Below are 21,871 nucleotides of genomic sequence, written 5' to 3' on the forward strand. Positions count from 1 at the left end.
CCAGCTCCCATTAGAATCTTCTGGGGTGCTTTTAAAAGATGCTTGTGCCAGAGCCCTACCCCAGCCCGGTCAAGGTGGGCTCTGGGGTGTGGAGCCTGGGCGTCACTGTTAAGCAGGCTGATTCAATCATGCAGCCGGGGTGAAGAACCACTGCCTTGGAATGCCAGTTCCCTCAATGTTTCAGAAGTTTAAACCTTCTAAGTAGAACAAGTCAGAAAGCCTGCTCACCAAGCAATGTGCCAGGACACTTTGGAGTTAATTTGAATCTCCTTTGCCCAGACTTTCTGATTGAGACTGGCAATTTCTGCTGCCCCTTTCCCCAGTCTGCTATGTCCTGATTGGCTAGAGAAAGCCTGGTCATTTTGAACCTTCCTCTTGCCAAAGTTTGGTGTCCAGCCTTGTCTAGGGAGAGACCTCACACGTTTTAGAGTTCTGTGCGAAGGAGAGAATACAGCATTTCATCAGTTTATGAATGAGGTTAAGGAGCTGAGGGCCTTGGAAATCAGGTGAAGTTAAGATCTGACCATTTACCAGGTCAAATGTTAGAGTATAATGTTCAGCTGTGGGCAAAAGTGCTCTCAAATGGGATCCTAACATGGATTACTGACTGCTTAACTATGGTTTACCAAATGCAGATACTTCCTTTGTCTTGTAAAATGTTTCTCAGATCACCTTTCAAATTAAGGTGCACATTAGTAGCCCTTTTAGGAAGAGCCCTACTGTCTAGTTCCATCTTTTGGGAGGGCCTTGAAACACTTCCTAGTTCTGAATGGGTTGTCCCCAAAGGGAGACCAGCCCATTCTTGATTTCTCCTGTTGAGATGGTGAATGACCATGTTATGTTTCCGCAGATGGCCAGAGGGAAGTGCCCAGTCCCTCCTCTGCGTGTCCTAGAGGACCTTCTTGTGCACGAGCAGGGAAAGTGTACTGGACAGATGGGTCTCTTCGCATTCCTGTGACCCTGGCTTTCTTTGCTTTTGTTTATTTACCAAAGGACCAGGGACCACCAAGACGGCGAAGCCCTCTGCTGTGCCCCCGGGTCCCCCTGTGTACTTGGACCTCTGCTATATTCCCAACCACAGCAACAGTAAGAATGTTGATGTCGAATTTTTCAAGAGAGTGAGGTCGTCCTACTACGTGGTGAGTGGGAATGACCCCGCTGCCGAGGAGCCCAGCCGGGCGGTCCTGGACGCCTTGTTGGAAGGGAAGGCCCAGTGGGGCAGCAACATGCAGGTAAGAGCTCCAGGCCAGTGTCTGCACTGCACGCGGAGCCGTGTCCAGGCAGAGGGAAGGAATCGCGTTTAAGGAGGCACTGTTATGATTGTGGATCCACATGAGGTGCTCCAAGGGTCTGTCACACGTGAAATATCCCAAGGAAGGAGTGGATTTAACACGTTGAAGATAGTGTAGAACATTCTTGGCACCACCAACAATTACAGACTTGGAGGAAAGGCCCTTCACCGCCCTGAGGCATAATTCATTTATCTGCAAAATGGGCCCAAGACTACTTGCCCTTCACCCTAATATACCAGGAATACATGTATATGAATCAATGTGGTCGTACCTCCACGTGCGAGCTGCTAAAGAGTTGTCTTTCCTCCTTGGTGGTTCACGAATTAACCAAAGTCAGGAATGTGGCCACTTAGAAAGTGAGCTGTCCATGTGAAATCCAGGAGGAGCAGTGCTGAAAGTGGACCCCAACAGGACACTCCCGACTCCCACACCTCTGGACTGGCCACAGACCACTCTTTATTTCAGCTGTGATTTTTGCTGATCAGAATTTTACTTGTGGTTCTGTACAGTCACCTAGTCAAATGTGTTTGCATAACATTAAATAGAATTACTTGTTATTTAATCATATGACACCTACTGAGAAGCACCCAGTGGCCTCTTAATGAATACTAGATGGAATTTCTACTATTCAAGCCAGTACCCACTCACCAACCCCCCATCCATCCCCAATCACACACACAAATAGGAGATGTGAGTCTTGTTCTTAGAATGAAGTGTTAGTTACACTCAGAGGCCTTTAAGTTGCAGTGATAACTAAAGCTCCTTGGAGTAAATGCACAAGATCTTTAATGCAAAGCTTACTAGTTGTGTTAAAGGAAACACAAGAAATTCCACCTTAACTGAAGGCCGTCCTCTCTTAGCACTAAACAACTGAAAAACTGACAGTGAATATAGATGAATTAATTGACTAGTCACGAGTTGCTTTTGGTTCCAGTCTTCAACTCCCCCAGAAAAACTGATTTTTTTGCAGCTTTATTCTGGTTCCTGGAAAATGTAAGTTGAAAAGTCCTTTGGATTTCTTAAGGAAAATAGATTTTTCTTTCTTTCCCTTTCTTCTTCTACTGGTCTAATTAATACCTTGTTGTTGTTAAATTTTTTCATCTGATTTCTAGCTTTGCCCTGAAACAGCTGTTTTCTGTCTCCCTGCAGGTGACTCTGATCCCAACTCATGACTCAGAAGTGATGCGGGAATGGTACCAGGAGACCCATGAGAAGCAGCAGGACCTCAGCATCATGGTTCTTGCGAGCAGCAGCACCGTGGTGATGCAGGATGAGTCCTTCCCTGCGTGCAAGATTGAACTGTAAAGACCAAGGCCAGGCACACCACAGGATTTGAACTTTGTTTCCAGAAATTCTTCAGTTTGAAACCACCTTTTCTAAAAAGTCAATTCATCTAAACAAGTCACTGAACTGTTACCTGCCAAATGCTATACTGTATCACGGTGATGCAAGTCACTAATATTTCTCAGTTTTTGCTGATTGCTAAGGGAAATAACAGTATTCCCACAATAGGGTTCAACTTACTGCAAAATTACCTACCCCAGTTCATCTCTGCCGAACTTTTGGAAACCATGCACTAGCAAACCCAGCTGACTTCTGCTAGGTAGACGCGTTTGTCTTAGAGAGAGAGAGAGAGAGAGAGAGACACGGAGAGAGCGCACAAAGAAAGAGACGCAGGGGGGAGAGAGAGAGAGAGAAAGAGAGAGGGAACAAGAAAGAAAAAGAATGCGAGAGAAGGAGATGTAATGGTGGAGTGCTGGTGAGACACCCAGAGAGAGAGGGCAGGGTGGGGTGAGGAGAAGAAAACAGCCAACCCTTGGTCTGCGTTTTCTCAGGCAGTGTGTATTCTGTGGTCTACACAGGCAGAGATTTCAACTTGTGTCAGTCTGAGTCATCAAAAAGGATCTTAATTTTCTAAAACAACTTGGCTGGAAGAAAACAAAAAGAACAAAACTCGTGATGAGGGCATGTGAGATTTTCACGCCTTAATTAAGCTCCTTCAGTTTGAAGGCTGCACACTGACATAACGCAGTGAGTGTAGACTGGACGTGCAAGTGGTTTGAACCCCATTCAGAACTCTCAGCCTCTTCCGACATACGAGTTGACTGGTCTAAGGCATGCTCCCGGCACTTGTGCACCCAGGTAGTCCGCTCCGAGTCCATTCACCTGCATGCGGGAACACCCACGTCCACCCCAATTCACAAGCAGATACCAAAGCAGTTGGGAGTACATACGGTAGACAAGTTGCCTTAGGAAGTGACTTGAATGTACAAAGATACTTGATGCACTTATTTTTTAATGTGAGACAGCAAGTTTATAAAACATCCGTGTAGGATTATAGACACTCCAGTTGAAGGAGCATGTGTGTGCACATGGTGGGGGGAGACTAGAAGCTGGTCTGATCGGTGCAGCGGTTTGATGCTGAGTCCTGCCTGTCGAACACCACCGCCGTGCACCTGCGGCCCCTCAGCCAGACAAGCTGAGCCTTTCATAGCTTCTTTACTACTGCAAGTTCAAGATGGAAATGGCGTCTACGGTCAGCCCTGGGAAAGCAGTGAATCTTACGGTGGAAGAGGTTCTCGGCAAGTGTACAGAATTTACCTTCCGTTGTCTTACATTGGCTTTTTTTTAATTTTCCATTAATTTCAGCATAATTATGGGAACAAGTGTACAGAAGAATTTTTTTTTAGATATGTGAGAACTTTTCATAGATGAACTTTTTAACAAATGTTTTCATTTACAGGAAAATGCAAAGAAAATTTCCAAGTGATAGTCTTTTTTCTTTAAGTGTTTCTTAAGACAAAAAAAAGAATAATGTGTTTTTGAAGTTCTGGTGAGATTGAAGTCTGACCTTTGCAGTAATGATATTTATTAAAAGCCCATAACTACCAGGAATAGTGACACCTCCCACCCCTCAGTTCCCGTAACATGAAAATCTGCTTGTGTGCTGTTGGAGAGTGGGGGCGGGTGGCATGGTAGGCTACTTCTCCAGGCCTGTGCACATACATCACCCAGTGGTGTCCTACATGCTTCTTTCAAGATCTTCAACCATGAGGTAAAAGAGCCAAGACAGAGAACCAAGTTCAAAGAACCCTAGCGAAAATTTGCTTTGGGATTTTCTTTTCTGGAAAAAAACAAAAGAAATAATACATTGAAAGCAAATGAATTCCCACCTCCTATGGTTCGCCGTGTAGAGTTCAGAGATCATTTCCATCACTGTCACCAGTGAACCACGAACCTGGGAAGCCAGATTGTGATTTAAACGGATGTCCAGTTTCACATTGCAGATCCACGCCCCCAGTGTTCAGATGTGGCAAACTTCTCAGTGACACCGTGCTGTGCTCTGTCACGCGGCGTCTCCTGCAGACTCGAAATCTACGGAGTAGTGAACAATGACCTCATTTTATTTTCTATGTTAGTTATTTATTTCAGAATTAACGTTTTAGTTTATTTTTGTCTGATAAGTGTATGTTTTGCACTGCTAACTACCATGAGGGTTTAAACAATGCTTCTTCAGGGTCCCTTCACTGAGGACCTATGCAGTCTACTTAATGCTGTGAATTACATTTTTCAAGTGTTTAATTTTTTAAAAAAATTAGTATTCTATTTTTTTTAGGCTTCTCTAGAAATACAGCTTTTATTTATTACCCCATTTCTTTCAAGTCCTTAAAAACCACACATTGGTTAAGGGTACAAAAAATTAACACACAATGGAAAACTCATTGTGACAAAAATGGATTTCAGTGAGTCTAAACTGATCTACTTCAAACGTATTTTACGAGACAACCTAAGATACTCAAGATAATTATTTAATGATTAGCTGTTAAGTTGGTCCATGTAATACATGGGAAGAGAGACAGATTTCCAGCCTTCTTGCCAAATCCAGACCTCTGGTTGATTTTTCTTTGATAGAAGATGGAATTATTTTCCAATTTCCAAAATTAAATTTATTTAACATGTACATTATTTTGCTTTAAAAAAACACAAACGTTTTAGAAGAATTATAGCCAGGCTTCATATATAACCATTCTATCCCACTCCTTTTTTTTTTTTTTTTTTTCTTCTTTTCTATGGGATTTAATGGGAAAAATATACAAAAGCTGTCACTGGTCAGCTGGCTTTTTTTCCTCTGAAATAGATCAGTACCTTCTCTACCCGTTTTTCTCAGTGCTGATCACAGAGCCTGAGTCTACCAGAAAAACCAATATTTGCAGTACAGGTTGCTCCTTTTCTTCAAACACCTTTCTTACCTGTGTGACTAACCTAATTTTGCTAGTTCCATAAATACACAATTAGTTTGCCCACAGCATCACAATGAACCATGAACATTCGTGGTGAGACCTAGAGATGGACATAGACTTCTAGGAGCTCGATTCATATCGATCACGTCATCCAGTGTGTAGACTGAATATTGGAGGGGAGGAGTTTACACTCTGTGTAACTGATGGGGTTCCATGGAGGCACACTCACGGTCATGACCTTTTTGGTAGCGTTCTTCAACAAAATTCTACAGAGATTAAATGTTAGAGATGACCCTCCATTTTCAATTTTAACTAATTCTACCCCCTTTCTCAAAACCCAACCCCTGTGCATGCTTTCTCAGTCTTGTGGTGGGACTGGGTACAATGACTCTCCCCCAAATGCCATTTTCCATGGAGTTCGAAAAAAATTTGTTTTGTCTTAACTTCCATATCATAGTGAATGGTTTCCCCAGTGTAGGTGAGTGTTTTAAGTGTCTCCAGTAGCTTACACGGTCTAGGAGCTTTCCAGTACTCACGTCATGAGATTTAATCATTTGCTGATGGAAATGTCACCACCTTCCATTTCCCCTTTATTACCAAATTTCAGCTCTCAGGAGCTGCTCTACAATTCCGAAATTGCTTTTCTTGACTCTCTTTAGTCACTTGTCACAAGAGGTTCTTGCTCGGTGATGATATTGTGATTTAGATTAATAACTTTTTTTGCGCTTCAGATATAGAAGAAAAGATCTTGTTTCCATTTGAAAGGAACTGTAAGCTTTTCTCTTTTAACCAACTGAACAACACACCAAAAGCAGCCCAGGGATGAGCATTCCTTTGAAAGCAATTAGGTTACTCACCTGGTATTAAAACTATTTACTATTAAGAAAATCTGTGACTTTATTAAGTTAAAAGGCAGCATCAAAAACTGAAAAGGAAGGGAAAAAAATAAATAGCTTCTCTGCACTCGTTCGGAGCTCCCCGAAACAGGAGCCGTCGAGAGGAGGCGTCGACACCAGGCTACCCTTTGAACACCCTGCGCAGGCAGAGTCGGCTCACTGCGCCACCGAGCAGCGCCTCTCTTCCCGGCCTTGGAGCTGCGGAGAAGCACCTCCCACTCCTCTCTCTTGTTCTGAATGGTGTTTGTGTCAGTCTGCAGCTGTGTATGGTATTATGTCTTATAATCCTGCATCACTTCTATCCTATCCAGTCATATCTAATGTAGAAAATTAGTTTCCAGTGAAAGTAATATGTAGTGCTTTTATGATATTTGTGTGCAATATCCCCTCTTCCATTGAGGATATTTGATGTAAAAGAAAAAACTCAGTTCCACAATAAAATACAAAAGTGGCAGAAGTTAACGTGTGTGCTGGCTGCCTTCTGTTTTGTGTCCCTGAGTTGGGCTCATTGGGAGCTGGGGACTGCCGCCCCCGGGGGGAGAGGGTGGTGAGGCATCGTTCACTCGGAGTCACTGGGTTCTTTTCAGGGTGGGCTCCGGGGTCCTGGCAAACCGAGGAGAGGGTCCTGCCACTATTTCTAGACCTGTGACCTCATTAGCTGTTATAACTAAGCCCTAGAGGACGTTGGGGTCTAATGACAGAAAATGGGAGGGGAGAGAAAGAGACAATTACAAGTATTGTGTAAGAAGAAAAAGAAATAGAGCAGTGTAGTTGAGGAAGACATCAGGAGGGTTTTCTCCGGAAACCGCAACGTAAACCCCAAACCAGGTTCTGATCCCGCTCTGCCCCGCCGGCTGCCAGACCTAAGTCACCCTCTCCTTCCAAAGTCCCCTTTCTCACCTGTGAAATGAGAGGGTTTGACAAGATGGTCAAGGCGGAGGGTCCCTCCCAAGGCTGACTTTCTGGGGCCACCATACTCAGTCATGACATCCAACCCCTTGTCTCCCCCTTGGTTTCCTGCTCAGTTACAGAATAAGCTCCCTATAACTACAAAATAGCGGAGGATCTGACTGGCGCCAGGAGCTAAAGGCTGTTTAGGAAAAGTGATTACAACTAACAAAGTACCTGTAAAAAGGAGGAAGTCCTCGCAGTCTAGCAGAAGACTGCTGTCCCTTTCCTCTGTGCTCAGCAGAGGGAAATACTGCGGGGATTTAAGGTGAAGAAAACGTTCGTGCTGCCTATCTGGGGTGACGGGGCTACTAGAACTCACGGGTGAGCTTTGGTGGTCACTGGGAAAGCACTGGAAGTGATGTCGAAGCCAAGACCGGAGGGGGGGGTGTGTGTGTGTGCGTGCATGTGCGTGTGCTGGACAGAAAGCAAATTCTAGGCAGAGGCAACAGCTCACCGGAAGGCTCAGGATCAGCGTCCGTTGGGGCCCCAGACTGCGGAATGCAGAGTGGGAGGCCCTGGCCCCCAAGTTCCCTCCATGTGGCCACAGAAAACGTACCCACAGGTGCTCAGTAGAAGCCTCCGGTACCTGCCCTGTCTGCAGGGATGGTCCTTTGGCCTCAGAAGGCCACTGTGGCCTGTCTGTCCTGAGTCATCATGACGTCCTTTGTCACCTACACTCCTTTTGAGCTTACATGGGCTTCACTGACTGGTCCTGTGAGAAGTCACTATTTGCCAGAAAGAATTCTGAAGTCTCCCTCCAGAGGTTAAAAGGTTAAGCATGTGAGAACTCAGGTGGGAACTCATCACTGAGATTTTAATTACATCTATCATACTAAACTTAAACAACTAGATTGTTTTCTAATCCACTGCCAAACTTCAGTCCAGGAAGTTGTTCTGGCCTGAACCGAGGGTGACTGCCCGTCTGAGTTCGCCTAGGACTGCCCTGGTGTTAGCCCTGACAGTCGTGTCTCAGGAGACTCCCAGTCCCGGGGAGGCCCTGGTGGTTGGTCCCCTACCTGCACCCCTCTGTGTGTTATGTCCCATCCCTCCAGACGGAGGCACAGCCAAGATGGGGAAGAGTTAATCCCCTTTTCTGTAGCTTTTGTTTTTTTTTCCTTGTTTTCCAGGCAAATTGACAAAGGTCTGGGAAGGTACTGTGGCTACACGTTCTCTCTGTAATTGTACTGCTCATTCTGGGCGCTTCTCTGTGTCCCTACAGCGATCTTTTGACAGATTCCTGACTCATGAATTCTTGGTCTCTTGCATTGTCCCAGATCACCGTCTCCTCTTCCATCTGATACCGTATGTCTTGGAAGTCCCTGGAGCCACATATGCAATTGAGTTTTGGTCACACACAGTTCCTTTAATATGAGCAGTTCTTCTGGCTTGTTAATGCTCTGGGGTTACTGGCAATGACTTCACAGATGGTGGAGCGTCATCGTGAGGCCCAGTGCATGGGGTGAGCTCTCAAAAAAAGCTAGGCACAGTTGTACTTCATGGCTCAGACTATGCCACTGAAACCAAAAATGCATGTTACTCTAATGCAGTCTCATGGATTTAAATGCCACGCATAAACTGATGACTTTTACAATTTGTATCTCCAGTCTGTACCTCTTCTCTGATCGCCAGACTCATATACCCGGCTGTCTATTAAGGGCTCTGTTGGGATGTCCAGTAGGGATCTTTAAAATAAGCCAAATCAAATTTAACATGCCCCCAAACAAATCCCTGATCTCCCGCAAATGCTTCTCTCTCTAGGTTTTTCTCTCTCGATAAATGGCAGAGATATCATTCCAGCTGCTCAGGTCAAAAATCTTGGCCTGTCAGCAGATCTGGTGGCTTGGCCTTCAAAATGCATCCAGTCCAGCCCCCTCCCTCACCGTCACGGTTACTACCCACGTCCCGGCCAATCCCTTCTCTCCTGGAGGGGCCTCTTCACTGATCTTCCATCTTCCCTCTCCCACTTTATTCTCCACGTGGCAGCTAGACTAGAGTCATCCTCTAAAAATGTTAGGTCAGATCATGCCACCCAGTGCTCATAACCTGTAGATGAGTTCTCAGCTCAGAGTAAAAGCCCAAGTCCTTACTAATGGGCGAGGGGCTCTGACACTGTCCGTCCCTTCCTGTGCCTTGTCTCTCTGGCCTCATCTCCCGCCCCTCTCTGCCTCACACACTCCACACCAGCCACGCTGGCCTCCCTATGGCTGCCACTCTCGCACACTTCCCTCTGGGCCTTGGCACTGACTGTGCCCCCTCCGGTGCTGTGCTTTCCCAGGCGACTCCGTGATTCCCACCCTCACCCCCAGGGGTCCTTGTCCAGTCGTTAGGAAGGCCTTCCCTAACCACACTATTTTTTTTTTCCTGAGGAAGATTCACCCTGAGCTAACATCCGTGCCCGGGGACCATCAAAGCAGAGCGTGCTAAACTTAAGCACTAGGCCCCCGCGGCTGGCCCCCTAAACAACCTATTTTAAGTTGCAACTCCCACCACTTAACCAGTGCTCTTCTCCTCTTCCTTGCTGTGCCTCCACATCACACATCACCATGTGACATACTACATACTTACTGTCTCCTTCTGTAGAATGTAAACGCCACCAGGGAAGGGATCTTTGTCCATCTTGTTCCTTGCTGTATCCTCAGTGTCTATTTTGACAGTCTGACACATAGCAGGTGTTCAATAAATACTTGTAGAAGGAATGAACGTATTTAGTCTCAGGTTAGCACTGTGGTTATATGGTGTAGTTGTCTGAAAGTGGTTTTGAATCAGACAAACTTGGGTTCAAACAGTGTCCTTGCCACTTACTAATTGTGTGGCCCTAGGCAAGTCACATAAGTCTTGGTTTTCTCTTCTGCAAAATGAGGGTAGTAATCTCTGCCCTGCAGGGTGGTTGTGAGGATTAGAGAGGATTTATTTAATTTGGTAGGATTAAATTAGGTAGGAATGGGCATTCACAAAGAGAAGTTGTTCAATATAATTTTTGTAATGAAGATGGGCACATGATTGCTCGTGAGCCAGAGCCTGGAAAACACCGGCACCCAACAGTGGCCCACACGCTGTGGTTGCAGGAAACTGTCAGTGGGCGTTCTTGTTCTAGTCCACGGACCATCTTGGGCACACTGACCTCAGAGGGGGTTTTAAGGATTATAATTTTGAACTCTGTAGAGATGAAGCATCATGGAAACCAAACAAGCAAGCGAAACCCTCCTACCACTCGGTGTGTCAGATGATGTAATGTCCCCTTTATAAATCCTTTAAGAATTGTCCCCGAGTCCTTGATCCAGCACTTAATGCCCATGACGGAATTTATTTGCAGGTGCTTTTGTCAGAATAACCTTTGTTTTCTGAACGGGTCCAGCTCGGATCTGGAACCCCTGACATTCATACATAATAAACACACAGCCTAAGTGTGACGGTTTTGTTTTAAACAAAATCCCGGTGGTAGCGGCTGCAGTCTCAGAGACATTGCCGCCACCTTTGTCTGGACTCCCTTGCTGCCACGCAGGTGACGAGATCCTCATGGCAGCACGCAGTGCCAGCGGAAGGCCAGTTCAACGGGGAAAGAAAAGGTTCTTCAAAGCTCAGAAGCTGTTGTTTAGAATAAAAGGCAATTTTCCTGACATAACTATGTTGAAAAGCACTCCTCTTGCCCCATTTTCTAAAGCAAGATTTTAAAAATCGATCATTTTCAGAGTTTGGGAAGTTCAGCTCTGAAGTTTATTTAATAACTATTTAATGAAAATATAATCACACCACATTTCCTGCTTTTATGATTCATTAAAGCCAAAGCCCTCTGAGCCCCTTTCAAACTTGGTCCCTTCCTCACCCACGCATGCCCCAGAAGGTTCCGGGTCCCACTGGCTCACGCGAGGTCACAGCAGCTTCATTTTGGAACTCAGGCCTCCTGGTCCAGTTACACATCCCCAGACAGCAAAATCCTATAAATCATCATTTACCCTTTCCCGTAATGGGCTTGGTTTCGGAAGAATAATGGCCCACCCTACACCAGCGCAGATTTTATACTCATATTCAGTTCGACAAGAAACAACTAATGTTAATTATTTTTCTAGCCTGAGAAACATCATTTGTAAACAAGCCGTTTGCACAAACACTATTCTTGGGTCTCATCACTGCAGTGATTCCTGTGGACGCCCTGCTCGTACACCCTGGGCCGGGTTTCTACCTCGGCACCCCTGACATTTTGGACCAGACAGTTCTTCATCGTGGGGGCGGTCCCGCGCACTGTCAGATGTTGGGCAGCATCCCTGGCCTCTACTCACTGGATGCCATTTCCTTCAGAGGGAAAAGATGACCGTAATAAACAGTTTTCAACTTTCCCACCCGTATCTGATCCCCACGGCCAGCTAGCAGGCATGAGAACAAAACGCAAAGTCTGGTACCAGGCAGCACAGCCCCAGATGAGGGTGAGGGATTTGTTCCTCATTATTGTTTTTTCTTCTTCCATCACTCTGCCTTTCTTTTTCTTCTTCCTTTTTTGTGGGGGTCCAAGGTGGTGCAGGGTATGGGCCAAAACAGGTTTAGTCTGAATTGTTCACTGCAGCTCAATTTAAAATAATTTCTCTTAAACATCTACTCTACACAAGACTTTGTGGAGAAGGGGGCATCTCTACCCCGGACAGCCTGAGACAGACCTGAGTGACTAACTGAACACAAAGCAGATGGATGCTTCCCTTCATCAGAGCTTTCCCACCTCTGGGCGAGCCGTGATTTCCCGTGAACACCCATGTCGCTTTCTCGGTGCCTCTCTGATACTCTTCAGCTGCGCATTGATAGGCATGTATGTGCCATCCTCCTCTGCCTCACTAGGATCCAAGTTATTTGAGGGTAGGATCTATAGTTTGCTCATCTGCATAAACTCCACAGCACTCAGCATGGTGCGGTGCATGCAGTATATGCCACATGAGTGCTGGTGAGTGCATGAAAGAGGTGCTCGGACAGAGACCGTCTGTCTGCTGTACTCACCAAGCATCCAAGGGCAGTCAGTGGTGCTCAATGGAGCAGAGCATCTCAGAGGGAAAGGATCATTGCAGTTGATGGCAGCACAGTGAAGCCAAATTCTCAGGGTCTAGTGAATGAGCAAGTGGCCAGTAAGCGAAGCTACCCTTTTAAGAAGTTTGGTGACAAAAGCAAGGGGAGTGACAGGGTAGCAGCTAGAGTGATGGCAAGATAAAGGCTTTTTTGTTTCTAAAAGGGAAAGAGGTCTTCAATTAGACTGCAGACTTGGAAGAAGAAACCAGCAGAGATGAAGCGAGATGGAAAGGGAAGGCTTGCCGGTTCTGGAACAGGCAGCAGGCATGGCATCAGGCACCGGTGAAGCACCTACCTTGGGAAGGAGGAGGGACGATGGAGAGAACAGTTAAGCTAGAAAGGAGGGAGACTGAGGTTGCACTATGTGCCCTAGATTTTCTTGATAAGGTAGGAGGAAGGAACATCTACTTATAGTTCTGGGGGCGAGGGTCTGGGGCTTAAGCAGAGTAGAAAAGCTAATGGGGTGGAAATGAAAGTGAGTGAAAGATAAACGAAAGGACTACTGAGTTGAAGAGGACAGCTGTGAGTCTGGAGGAATCAATCAGCCTGATACTACGAGTTTGTACAACAACACTTAGAAGGTCAGAAGAACAGGAAGAAAACAAATGGTGGTGTGTTATTCTCCTAGGGCTGCTGTAACTGAGTCCCTAAAGTGGGTGTTTCAAAGAACAGAAGAGTCCTGGAGGCTAGAAGTCCAAAATCCAAGTGTCAGCCGGATCACGCTCTCTCTGATGGCTGTAAGGGACAACCTTCCCTTGCCTCTTCCAGCTTCTGGTGTTGGCTGGCATTCCTTGGCTTGTATACGCACCACTCCAGTCACATGGCCGTCTTCTCCCCATGTGTCTTCACACTGTCTTTCCTCTCTGTGTGTCTGTGGGCAAATTTCCCTTTTTTGGGGATACCAGTTCTATTGGATTAGAGCCCACCCTAATGACCTCATTTTAATTTGATTACCTCTGTAGAGACTCTATCTCCAACTAAGGTCAGATTCTAAGGTACTGGGGGTTAGGGCTTCAACATTTGGGGGACACAATTCAACCCATAGCAGGTGGCTCTAAGGATGTAGATTCAAGGGTGGCAAGTGGCCTGGATAAAGGGAATGAGAGGGAATTAAAGATGCTCAAGAAGCATTAGTGGGATGGCGAACCATGGGGCCCAGCTGGCAGCAAGGCGAGTAGCATCTGAATCCTGGAGATCCAGGGTTTGAGTGACAAGGGAAAGGCTAATTTTGCAGGCAGAAGTAACAGGGAAAAGCTGGTTCAGCAGGAGTCATGGGTTGAGAGAAAGGCAAGACTGGGAGAGCGGGACTTCAGACTCTAAGACCTTGGAATGGTGATATGAGGCTAGAGGTCTGGGTGTGACTATTAAGTAGGAGTAGGTAGGTAGGTCAGCGGGAAGGAAGGTCACCTGTTACAGCTCAGGTCAGCCCCAGAGGCCAGGGTACCCAGGGCAGGTTCTCCATCCACGTGGAAGAGATACAGAGGGTAGTAATGGGGAGAGACAGAGGACAACCGCAATCAGATGTCACCACCATCCAGGAAGGGGGAGGGAAGTCTACAGCCCAGGAGATCAGAGGGAGGGGCAAGACCCCCAAAGGGGGAGCTGGGCGATGGGGCACGTGTGGAGGGCATCTGGCAGCAGGAAGATCCCCGCCGGGCAGCAGCACAGGAGGAAGCGGTCTCTTGGTGAGGACTGGAAGCCAAGTGTCACAGGGACAGATGGGGAGCAAACACGATGGCAAATCACGAGCTGAAGTATTACCAGATGCTTCACGTGTGACAGTCAGTCAATTACAGAGCAAAAGGTGCCTTCTGACTTATCTTGAACCTTCCTGCTGTCACGAGGGAGGGGCTGAAGAAGCCCTGCCCGTGCTAAACCACCTGTCGGAGCTGACTCTGGGTCGTCACCCTCCGCCCAGCTAAGACCCGGCCTTGCCGGTCCACAGGGCCCTGTGCGGGGACACGCGGAGGCAACGTGCAGGGTGCGGAGCAGCACGCGCCCACCGCAGACACGGGGCTCAGCTGCCGCTTCCCCGCCCACCAACAAGGACAGTACCTCCCTCGTGGGGTCCGCGAGCAGTGGGCACACAGCAAGGCCTCAACGGTGGCTGTGGGGCGGCTGTTATAAATGCCACAGTCTAACGGAGGAGGGTTGCAAACACGCTGCTCAAAATCATAGTAACTATAACCATGGTGACATTCCCCATCTGCCCCTCCCTTCCCCAGAGATAAAGAATACACACAATCGTCCCAGGACATTTATTTCCACGGGTTCTTGATAAAGAGCACAATCCCGGATAAAAGTACCCCCCTGTACTGAAAGGCAAAACCACATAGCGACCAGAGCTGCCCAACGCACCCCACCCCACCAGAAACTTCAGAAAGGACCCTTCCACCTCCTGCCTGTTTGACAGCTACTCACGTCTCCCACGCACGGCGGGCCCAGCCCACCTCTCACCCTCTCCAGCTTCTCTAACTGAAACATGCCTTCACAAGCTGCACGTGTGTGTGTGTACACAGGAGGCTCTCCGCACCCACCTGACGAAGGAGCTGAGACAGCGCTAAGACGTGATGGAGAAGCTGAGACAAGGAGGCCTCAGAGCTAGGGCCGGCTTTCTCCTCCTAAGCCCTGACGTCCTACACAAGCCACCGTGGGTCCTGAAATGGGAACACCAGTGGGTCTTGTGTTTGCTCTGGTGCTGAACTCCCCCAGTTCAGGTCCGGGAGGGTGGGACCCAGTGGGAGGAGAGGGGATGTGTGGGGCTGAGTGCCTGCATCAGAGAGGGGACCAAGGGTGACACGAGCTCAGGACACACATTCCCCTCGGCTGGGGAGAGAGCCCATTCAAAAGCCTGCGCTCGAGACCTGATTCTTCAACCCCCCACCATGGCGAGGTGTCAGGACTCCCAATGTTCACAACTGATTGCTGTGCCTGGGACACCCACCATCAGCCTCGAGAGCCCCTGATTTCAGGTCTTCAGTTGGTGGCTTCAGTGTGACCACCTGCACAGTCCCACAGCCCTTCCTGGCACCTGGATGGGCAGTCATAGTGTCTGAACGTGTAGAACACCAAGGCTTTTGTAGCACAAGCGGCCGGCTTCAGGAGAAGGAGACAGCTGGAGGGACTGAGGCTGTGACGGGTCTAGTGAAGTCCTGGGCGAGCTGGGGCCTGCGGGGCCCCGTCAGGCAGACGCCTTGGCTGCTCTCCGAGCCTGGTGCTCCTGCTTCGCCCTCTCCCTCTGCTCCCGTTCCCTCTGAACCAGGTGTCCCCACTCCAGACGCCACTGCTGCAGCTTCTGCTCATAGGCGGCGACGTCCTCTGCTTCACAGCTGGGGAGCTGCTCGTGGACGAGCTGGGTGGTCAGAGTCAAAAGGCTTCCCGACTCAACTCTGCCCAGAGCCTGAAGCTGAGAATGTGCGGCCTGTTGGGAACAAAGGAAAAAGAGAGAAGGGGGCAGGTGGGTGAGGAATACGGAGAAGAGACGAGGTCACTCCGGTGCCCACTCGGCCTGCAGGCAAGGCGCTTTGTCGGAACCTGTCAGCTGCCATTCACCCAGGCACTGCCGGCCGTTGCTCTTTTTTTCAGCCCAGCAATCTTGCTAAGACGCACCACGTGTGATTTCTCCCCCTCACTCACAAACAGGGACTGGAACTCCACACGCTGAGACTTCCCGTTTTAAACCACCAAGACGGCACCAGTACAACAGACCTACATCCCCTCTGACCTGCAGCAAACCAAGTGGCAAACTCAGGAACAGAGAGCCCTCAGATGCACACGACATGACAGAGCAGCGGACAGGTGCACGGAGCACGTCCTCCACAGCTCTTCCTTCAGAGTAACTGAGATCAGTGTCCACCTGACTGGCAGTCCTTTCAACAGACGGAAATCATTCCAAGGACGTGTTACTAACTGCATGTGAACAGCTCCCGGGAACGCCTGCACTGTTACAGGCGTCCACCTGCTGGGCGCCACGGCAGGTCAGTCTCTACATGCTGACGGCTCACAGCTGCATCCGAACGGCACCTTAGTTTGCTCGTATTGTATTCCTGGAGAAGCTAAGTGCTAAAAACACTAATCTACTTAAGTGCTTCAAGACGTAGATCATCAGAGAGCCACTTACGGCCCCACTGTAGCTTCCACCACACGTCCCCACGGGCCACAAACAGGAATTCACCAGCATAGCGATGAGGCCTGCTCCAGCTGGGGGCGGGAGGTGGGCAGGGTCCATGGGCTTCAAGTAGTGGCCAGAGGCCCACTATGAGGGGTCAGTCACAAAAAAATGGGCCCCAAACATTACCTGAGACTAATAAAAATCAGGCAACAGGAAAAATAGGAAACATAAAATGAAAATGATTTCTCTGTCATATCACTTTCCATGTGGTCTGAGGCCAAGGAGACAGCCTGGGACACCAGAATAAGGACTCAACTGAGGCAGCAAACTTGCTCAAATCCCAAGTCAGTCACTTGTGTGCTCGTTTCTTTCAGCCTGGTGTCATGTGACGTGAAGGGCAGCACCCACCAGCAGCGCTCCGGGAGGATAAGGACACGCTGTCAGTAACTATGTGTCTTTGTTTTTTTTTTTGATTTTCAAAAAAACGCATTTGTGGAAGAGTGAGGGCTGAGAATCTAATGCAGGCTCAGATTTCTATTCTCCGAGATTAAATTTATAAGAAACAAGAGACAGAGGTGGTAAATTCTAGGAGTGGTGTGGCCGCCTTGGTCAATATGAATATTGTGAATAATAATCTATGGGGCTAAGTAGACTTTTCATTCTCAGCTTTTCTAAGTCTGCAAAATTAAGAGGAAAGAACAGGTGTGTAAATTCCTAAACTAGCTGCCCATTCTCTGTGTACCTTGGGAACATCCACTGACCCTTCCTTCTCAGTTCTTAAATCAGAGGTAAGCTGAGCATGACGTGACAGAAGTACTGGGAGGAACACCTGCGAAAAGCACAACAGAGTCCCCCTTATAACATGGGGACATGGTTCTCCCACAGCTGGTTCAATACAATTACTGACAAGATGTAAATGTAATCATCTGGCAAAGCTTATATCCCTCTGTCCCAAAATGACACAATAGGTCAGCTGGGATGGATGGAAAGGTTTTCTGCTTTACATCAAGAATCCTCCTTCAGGCAGCATTTTTTCTCTCTGCACTCAATAGATGAGAAAGAAAGCCACGGTAGAGGGCAAGGGTTTCAGCTCTGAGCATGCCCTCCTTCCTGACTGACCACAGTGTCTGGGACGCACAGTGAGAGCTACACGGTGGCCCGAGTGCTCAGGGCTGTTCCGAAAGGGAAGAGTGGAAACCTGTTCACATCTTCCATGCAGTACAAGCGAGTGTTCCTAACGGCCCCGGTGCACACCACAGAGCCGAGCGAGAGAAGACACCTGTGTCTGATCTCCACACACTTCATACTCAAATGTGGTTCTGTGATCCCTGCCCGGGGTTTCTGGGTTATCACCCACGTTCAGTGCAATACGGAGAAATGCTCAGCTCTTCTCCCCGGGGTTGGAGTCAGGTGCTTGCTATGAGGAAGCAAGCTCTCACCCAGCCATCAGGCACATGTCAGGGAGGAAAGGGTAATGACATGCTGCCTAGGGAACAAAACTGTGACCGATTAGCTCATGTACAAAAAGCATAAAAATACCATTTGTTTCTTTTAAGACCACTTCCTGCGTGAAGCCATAAAAATGTAACTTTTGATGTCAGTTTTTAATGCCTGTGTGTGACGCTGATGCATGAAAGGACTGCCTGTCTATCACCATGGCAGAGGAGCATGCCCAATGCACAGCCAAGAGGGACTCAATTCTGCTGCGACTCACCTGAAATCGTTCCAGGTACTGGGGAAGCTTGGACTGTTCCGTTTCCTCCACGTCCATCTGTTCCACCAGCTCTTCTGACCTCTGGCTGTCTTCACCTTCTCGGGGCTGCTCCTCTGAAGACCCGTGGGCCGGAGTGGCCACAGCCGTCAGCGCTCTGTCCAGCACATCGAGCTGCGGAGCAGAAAGAGGGGTGGGGACTAAACATCCTGCGGCCCTGAGCACACTGGGAAGGGAGGTGGAAAAGGGAGAGGAAGGGAAACCTGGGCTCTACACTCATGAGCAGAGTCCTCCCACCAAATTACAGGGCACAGAAACGGCCACATGGCCTTCCGTTAGGAACACTGTCAGACGGCATGCAAACTCATCAGAAAACAAACGGCACAAATAAGCGAGCTCAGGGTTCTCTGCAGGAGGGACTCAGCACCGCCCGTGGACTGTGCTTCTCATCGCCCAGGCAGGAACCAAGACCGTGTTCGACAGGCACTGAAGTACCTCCCCTTCCCGCCTTTCCTCCTCAATTGGCTTGGGATTGAGAGAAAGGGAAAGAAAAACCACTAGAGACCACAGCCAACAAAAGGCCATTCGGAATGCAGGGGAAGCCCCTGAGCCCAGGCGAGGCCTCCTGCAGAGTGTAGCTCACGGGGTGGCTGTACGTCAGGGATCAGCACCGGGCACACAAGCTGCTGGCAACCACCCGGCAGGCACACGAGAGCCCCTGCAACGGGACTTCCGTGACTTAGAAAGTAAGTCAATTATAAAACAGACGGCTTCTTTTTGCCTTGAGCCCTCTCCCCCACCACGCTCAGTTTGAGGCACACCTCCCTCGACCCACAGAGATCGGACAGAGACAACCCCAAGGTGAGCACAAGCAGTGGCCTGGGTGCCGGTCATTCCACCCACGTTGTATTAGAACAAAAGCCCAGAAAATACTCCAACGCTTTTTAATTCCACTAAGACATTGGACCCAAACCCAACACATATCCTGTTCCGGCTGACGTCTGAATCACGCTCCTATTAAGTCAGAACGCAGAGAACGCAAATCGGGCTCAGAGGGGAAGGAACACTTCTCCATAAAGGATTTCTGTACAGCTCTGTTTTCGATCACCAGCACTGACTGCAGCAGGGTTAAAACATGAATATACACTTAAAGATGCGTATGCTTTGTTGCGAACGTCTGGCAAAGAACTCAATGATTCACCAGACACGAGCGTAAGGAGCCAGGAGAGGCACCAGCCTTGTGATCCCGTGACTGAGACGAAAGCCAAGGCCTGAGTCCTAGCGATCAGGCTCAAACGAGTACGCGGCTCCGAGTCAACACTCACAGCCTGGTGACGACACAGCCAGTGTCCTTCCAGGCCTCACTCTGGCCACAAAAGCTGCGTGGACAGAAGTGAGGCTGGGCTCCCTATGGGGTGAGTCTCGTCATGTGGCTGTAAGATGCCATGCTTCCTGCAGCCCGAGCTAAGTCTAGTAGCTGCACAGTGTCACGAGCCCCAGGTGACTAAGAGTGACGAGCCTGGAGGCTGCGGGAGGACAGTTTCCTAGCCCAGAGGACATGAACGCCCTGGAACCCTGGGAGGAATGTCTGATCCAGCTCCTCAGCATCATGCGTTCACCACGGAATGGTCCAGTGAAAGGAAAGAAAGCCGGTGCCATCTCCAGTCCCTACATTCATTTCTTGAGGGCTTTTATGGGGGAAAACATTGCCAGGTAGTCTCCCAGGACTACATGAGGGTACAGAAATGCCAAAAATTTAAAATGAAATCTTAGCCTCTCCTGAGCTCCTACTGAGATTTTATGGGGGGAGGGGGCAGTATTTTATTGAACTCAGTTTGAATTACAGCGGAGGGAAATAGTTTCCTCCTAGACAGTGAGCTATAAACTCAACATGTATCTTATTTTCTACTGCTTTTTGTCAGTAACACCAAGAATGTTTGTGGTTTTTCATTCCTTTTCAACTGGATAAGAACATGATTGTATAGAAATAGAGAAAGTAGAAGTGAGGGGGGAAGACAATGAAACACACTCAAAGCTGGACTTGTGAGGAAGAGGAGATGGCCAAATCCCACTGAATTAGGGCCCAGGAACATACTGCTTCTCCACATAGTTTTCCGTCTTCTGGGGAGGAGGCCACCTTCTCCATCACTCGAAGGGCTCGGTCGAGGTAGCCTGGCTGCCACAGCAGAGGCATGTTCTGGTACACAGCCCGCAGCCCCTGCTGCAACTCCACCTTCCCTGTGGCCAAAAGGAACAATGAAGAAGGCTCAGCTGTGGCTCCCACTGCGTCTGAGACTGAAGACATGAAGGCACAGTAAAGAGGCGCCTGGCAGCTCTAGATGGAGAAGGATCATTTCAAATCTGCACCAAGAGCCTCAACTACCCAGGGACTTGACATCTCAGACAGATGATGAAGAATGTGGTAAAATTCACTGTACATGTTTTTTAATACAAAATTGTGCCAACTTGATTTTCTTGTTCATTTTGACTGCGGGACATCATTGTGAGGATGTATGAGTCATAGGGCCGAGGGAAACTTAGAGAGGTCGCTATCTCTGCCTCTCAGTGGAGCCACCCAACAAAACAAGTCAGACAAGTGAAATACTATTTTTGTTTTAAGATCAAAATCTTCCTCAGAAAAAGAAACTCCACAACACTCTTAAAGCGGAAATCTTGCCAACATCTGACGATCTTCCCTGCCAGGAAACATTTTGACATTTTTCAAAATGCTTCAAAATACCCCACTGATTGCCCTTATGAAAAAAAAAGTCTTGTCGGCTCTTCTTTCCTTTATTTGAGCTTCATCAGCACTTAAAGCATAAAGTCCTCCTCATCCTTTTGGACCCCAGGACACGAGCGTTTCTCTTGGTACCTGAGACCACGACAACTGGCGCTCAGGACGGGGACCAAGGCAGCAGGGCCCTCGCGTGGGGAGAGGCTGTCTCTGCGTTTGCGTCCAACAGAAGCCCTCTCTGCACCAACGAGCAAAGTCACCTTGAGTCGCCAGGTCTTAAATCCATGCACCTCCACTTATCTTTCCCGGAAGGAGGATTCGGGAAAGCCGGAGCAGGATAAGCAGACAAAGCCTATCAGGTGACAGCTAATTTTACAGCTTTAAGATGCTGGGCTAGACCGCAGCCACTTTCCGGGAAGCTGCTCCCACCGGGTGAGAGAGGCTACACACACAGCACCGTCAGAGCAAAGAGCTTTGATCCGACAGCCGCCAGCCCCAAAGCGCAGGCCTCCGCTCAGAAACAACACCACGACGTGCGTGTTCCGAGCCTCACAACATCCTGAACAATTCCTGCAGTGGAACAGTCCTGAATGCTCATCTGAAGCAAAGGAAAAACAGGTAAATCCATGTCAAAAGTAGACAGCAAATAAGGAGAAATGATTTTTAAAGAGTGGTCAACTCTTTTGCTAGTCTGACAGTGAGTCTGATAAACTCTGAAATTGCTCTCTGATTGGTTTCTATCAGAATCAGTATCCAAGAATGCCACGCTATATTTTGTTGGTGATGGTCAACTTCAAAAGCAGCCAAACTGCTATAACTTTGACGATTTTCAGAAAACAAAGGTAAGCAGAAGCAACCTATGATCAAGACAAAGTGCTTTCTCACATCT

The 21,871-nt window shown here is 48.3% G+C and overlaps 2 protein-coding genes across 5 annotated transcripts in view; one reads left to right on the plus strand and one right to left on the minus strand.

The window, feature by feature from the left end:
• MAP1B (microtubule associated protein 1B) overlaps positions 1-6,891 on the plus strand; it is a 90,183-nt gene extending 83,292 nt beyond the window's left edge. The window contains exons 6-7 of the mRNA XM_058558781.1: positions 994-1,232; positions 2,442-6,891. Coding sequence (XP_058414764.1) covers positions 994-1,232; positions 2,442-2,597 — 395 coding nt within the window. The 3' untranslated portion in view covers positions 2,598-6,891. The remainder of the gene's footprint in view (positions 1-993; positions 1,233-2,441) is intronic.
• A 7,779-nt stretch (positions 6,892-14,670) lies between these two features.
• Positions 14,671-21,871, minus strand: part of MRPS27 (mitochondrial ribosomal protein S27) — a 91,022-nt gene continuing 83,821 nt past the window's right edge. For all 4 annotated transcript variants that reach the window (XM_058559195.1, XM_058559040.1, XM_058559249.1 and 1 more), the window contains 3 exons: positions 20,344-20,486; positions 18,252-18,422; positions 14,671-15,847 (listed from right to left, as the gene is read on the minus strand). In XM_058559195.1, coding sequence (XP_058415178.1) covers positions 15,608-15,847; positions 18,252-18,422; positions 20,344-20,486 — 554 coding nt within the window. In that variant the 3' untranslated portion in view covers positions 14,671-15,607. The remainder of the gene's footprint in view (positions 15,848-18,251; positions 18,423-20,343; positions 20,487-21,871) is intronic.

The sequence above is a fragment of the Diceros bicornis genome, chromosome 1, assembly GCF_020826845.1.
Source record: "Diceros bicornis minor isolate mBicDic1 chromosome 1, mDicBic1.mat.cur, whole genome shotgun sequence".
In the NCBI taxonomy this organism is placed as follows: domain Eukaryota; kingdom Metazoa; phylum Chordata; class Mammalia; order Perissodactyla; family Rhinocerotidae; genus Diceros; species Diceros bicornis.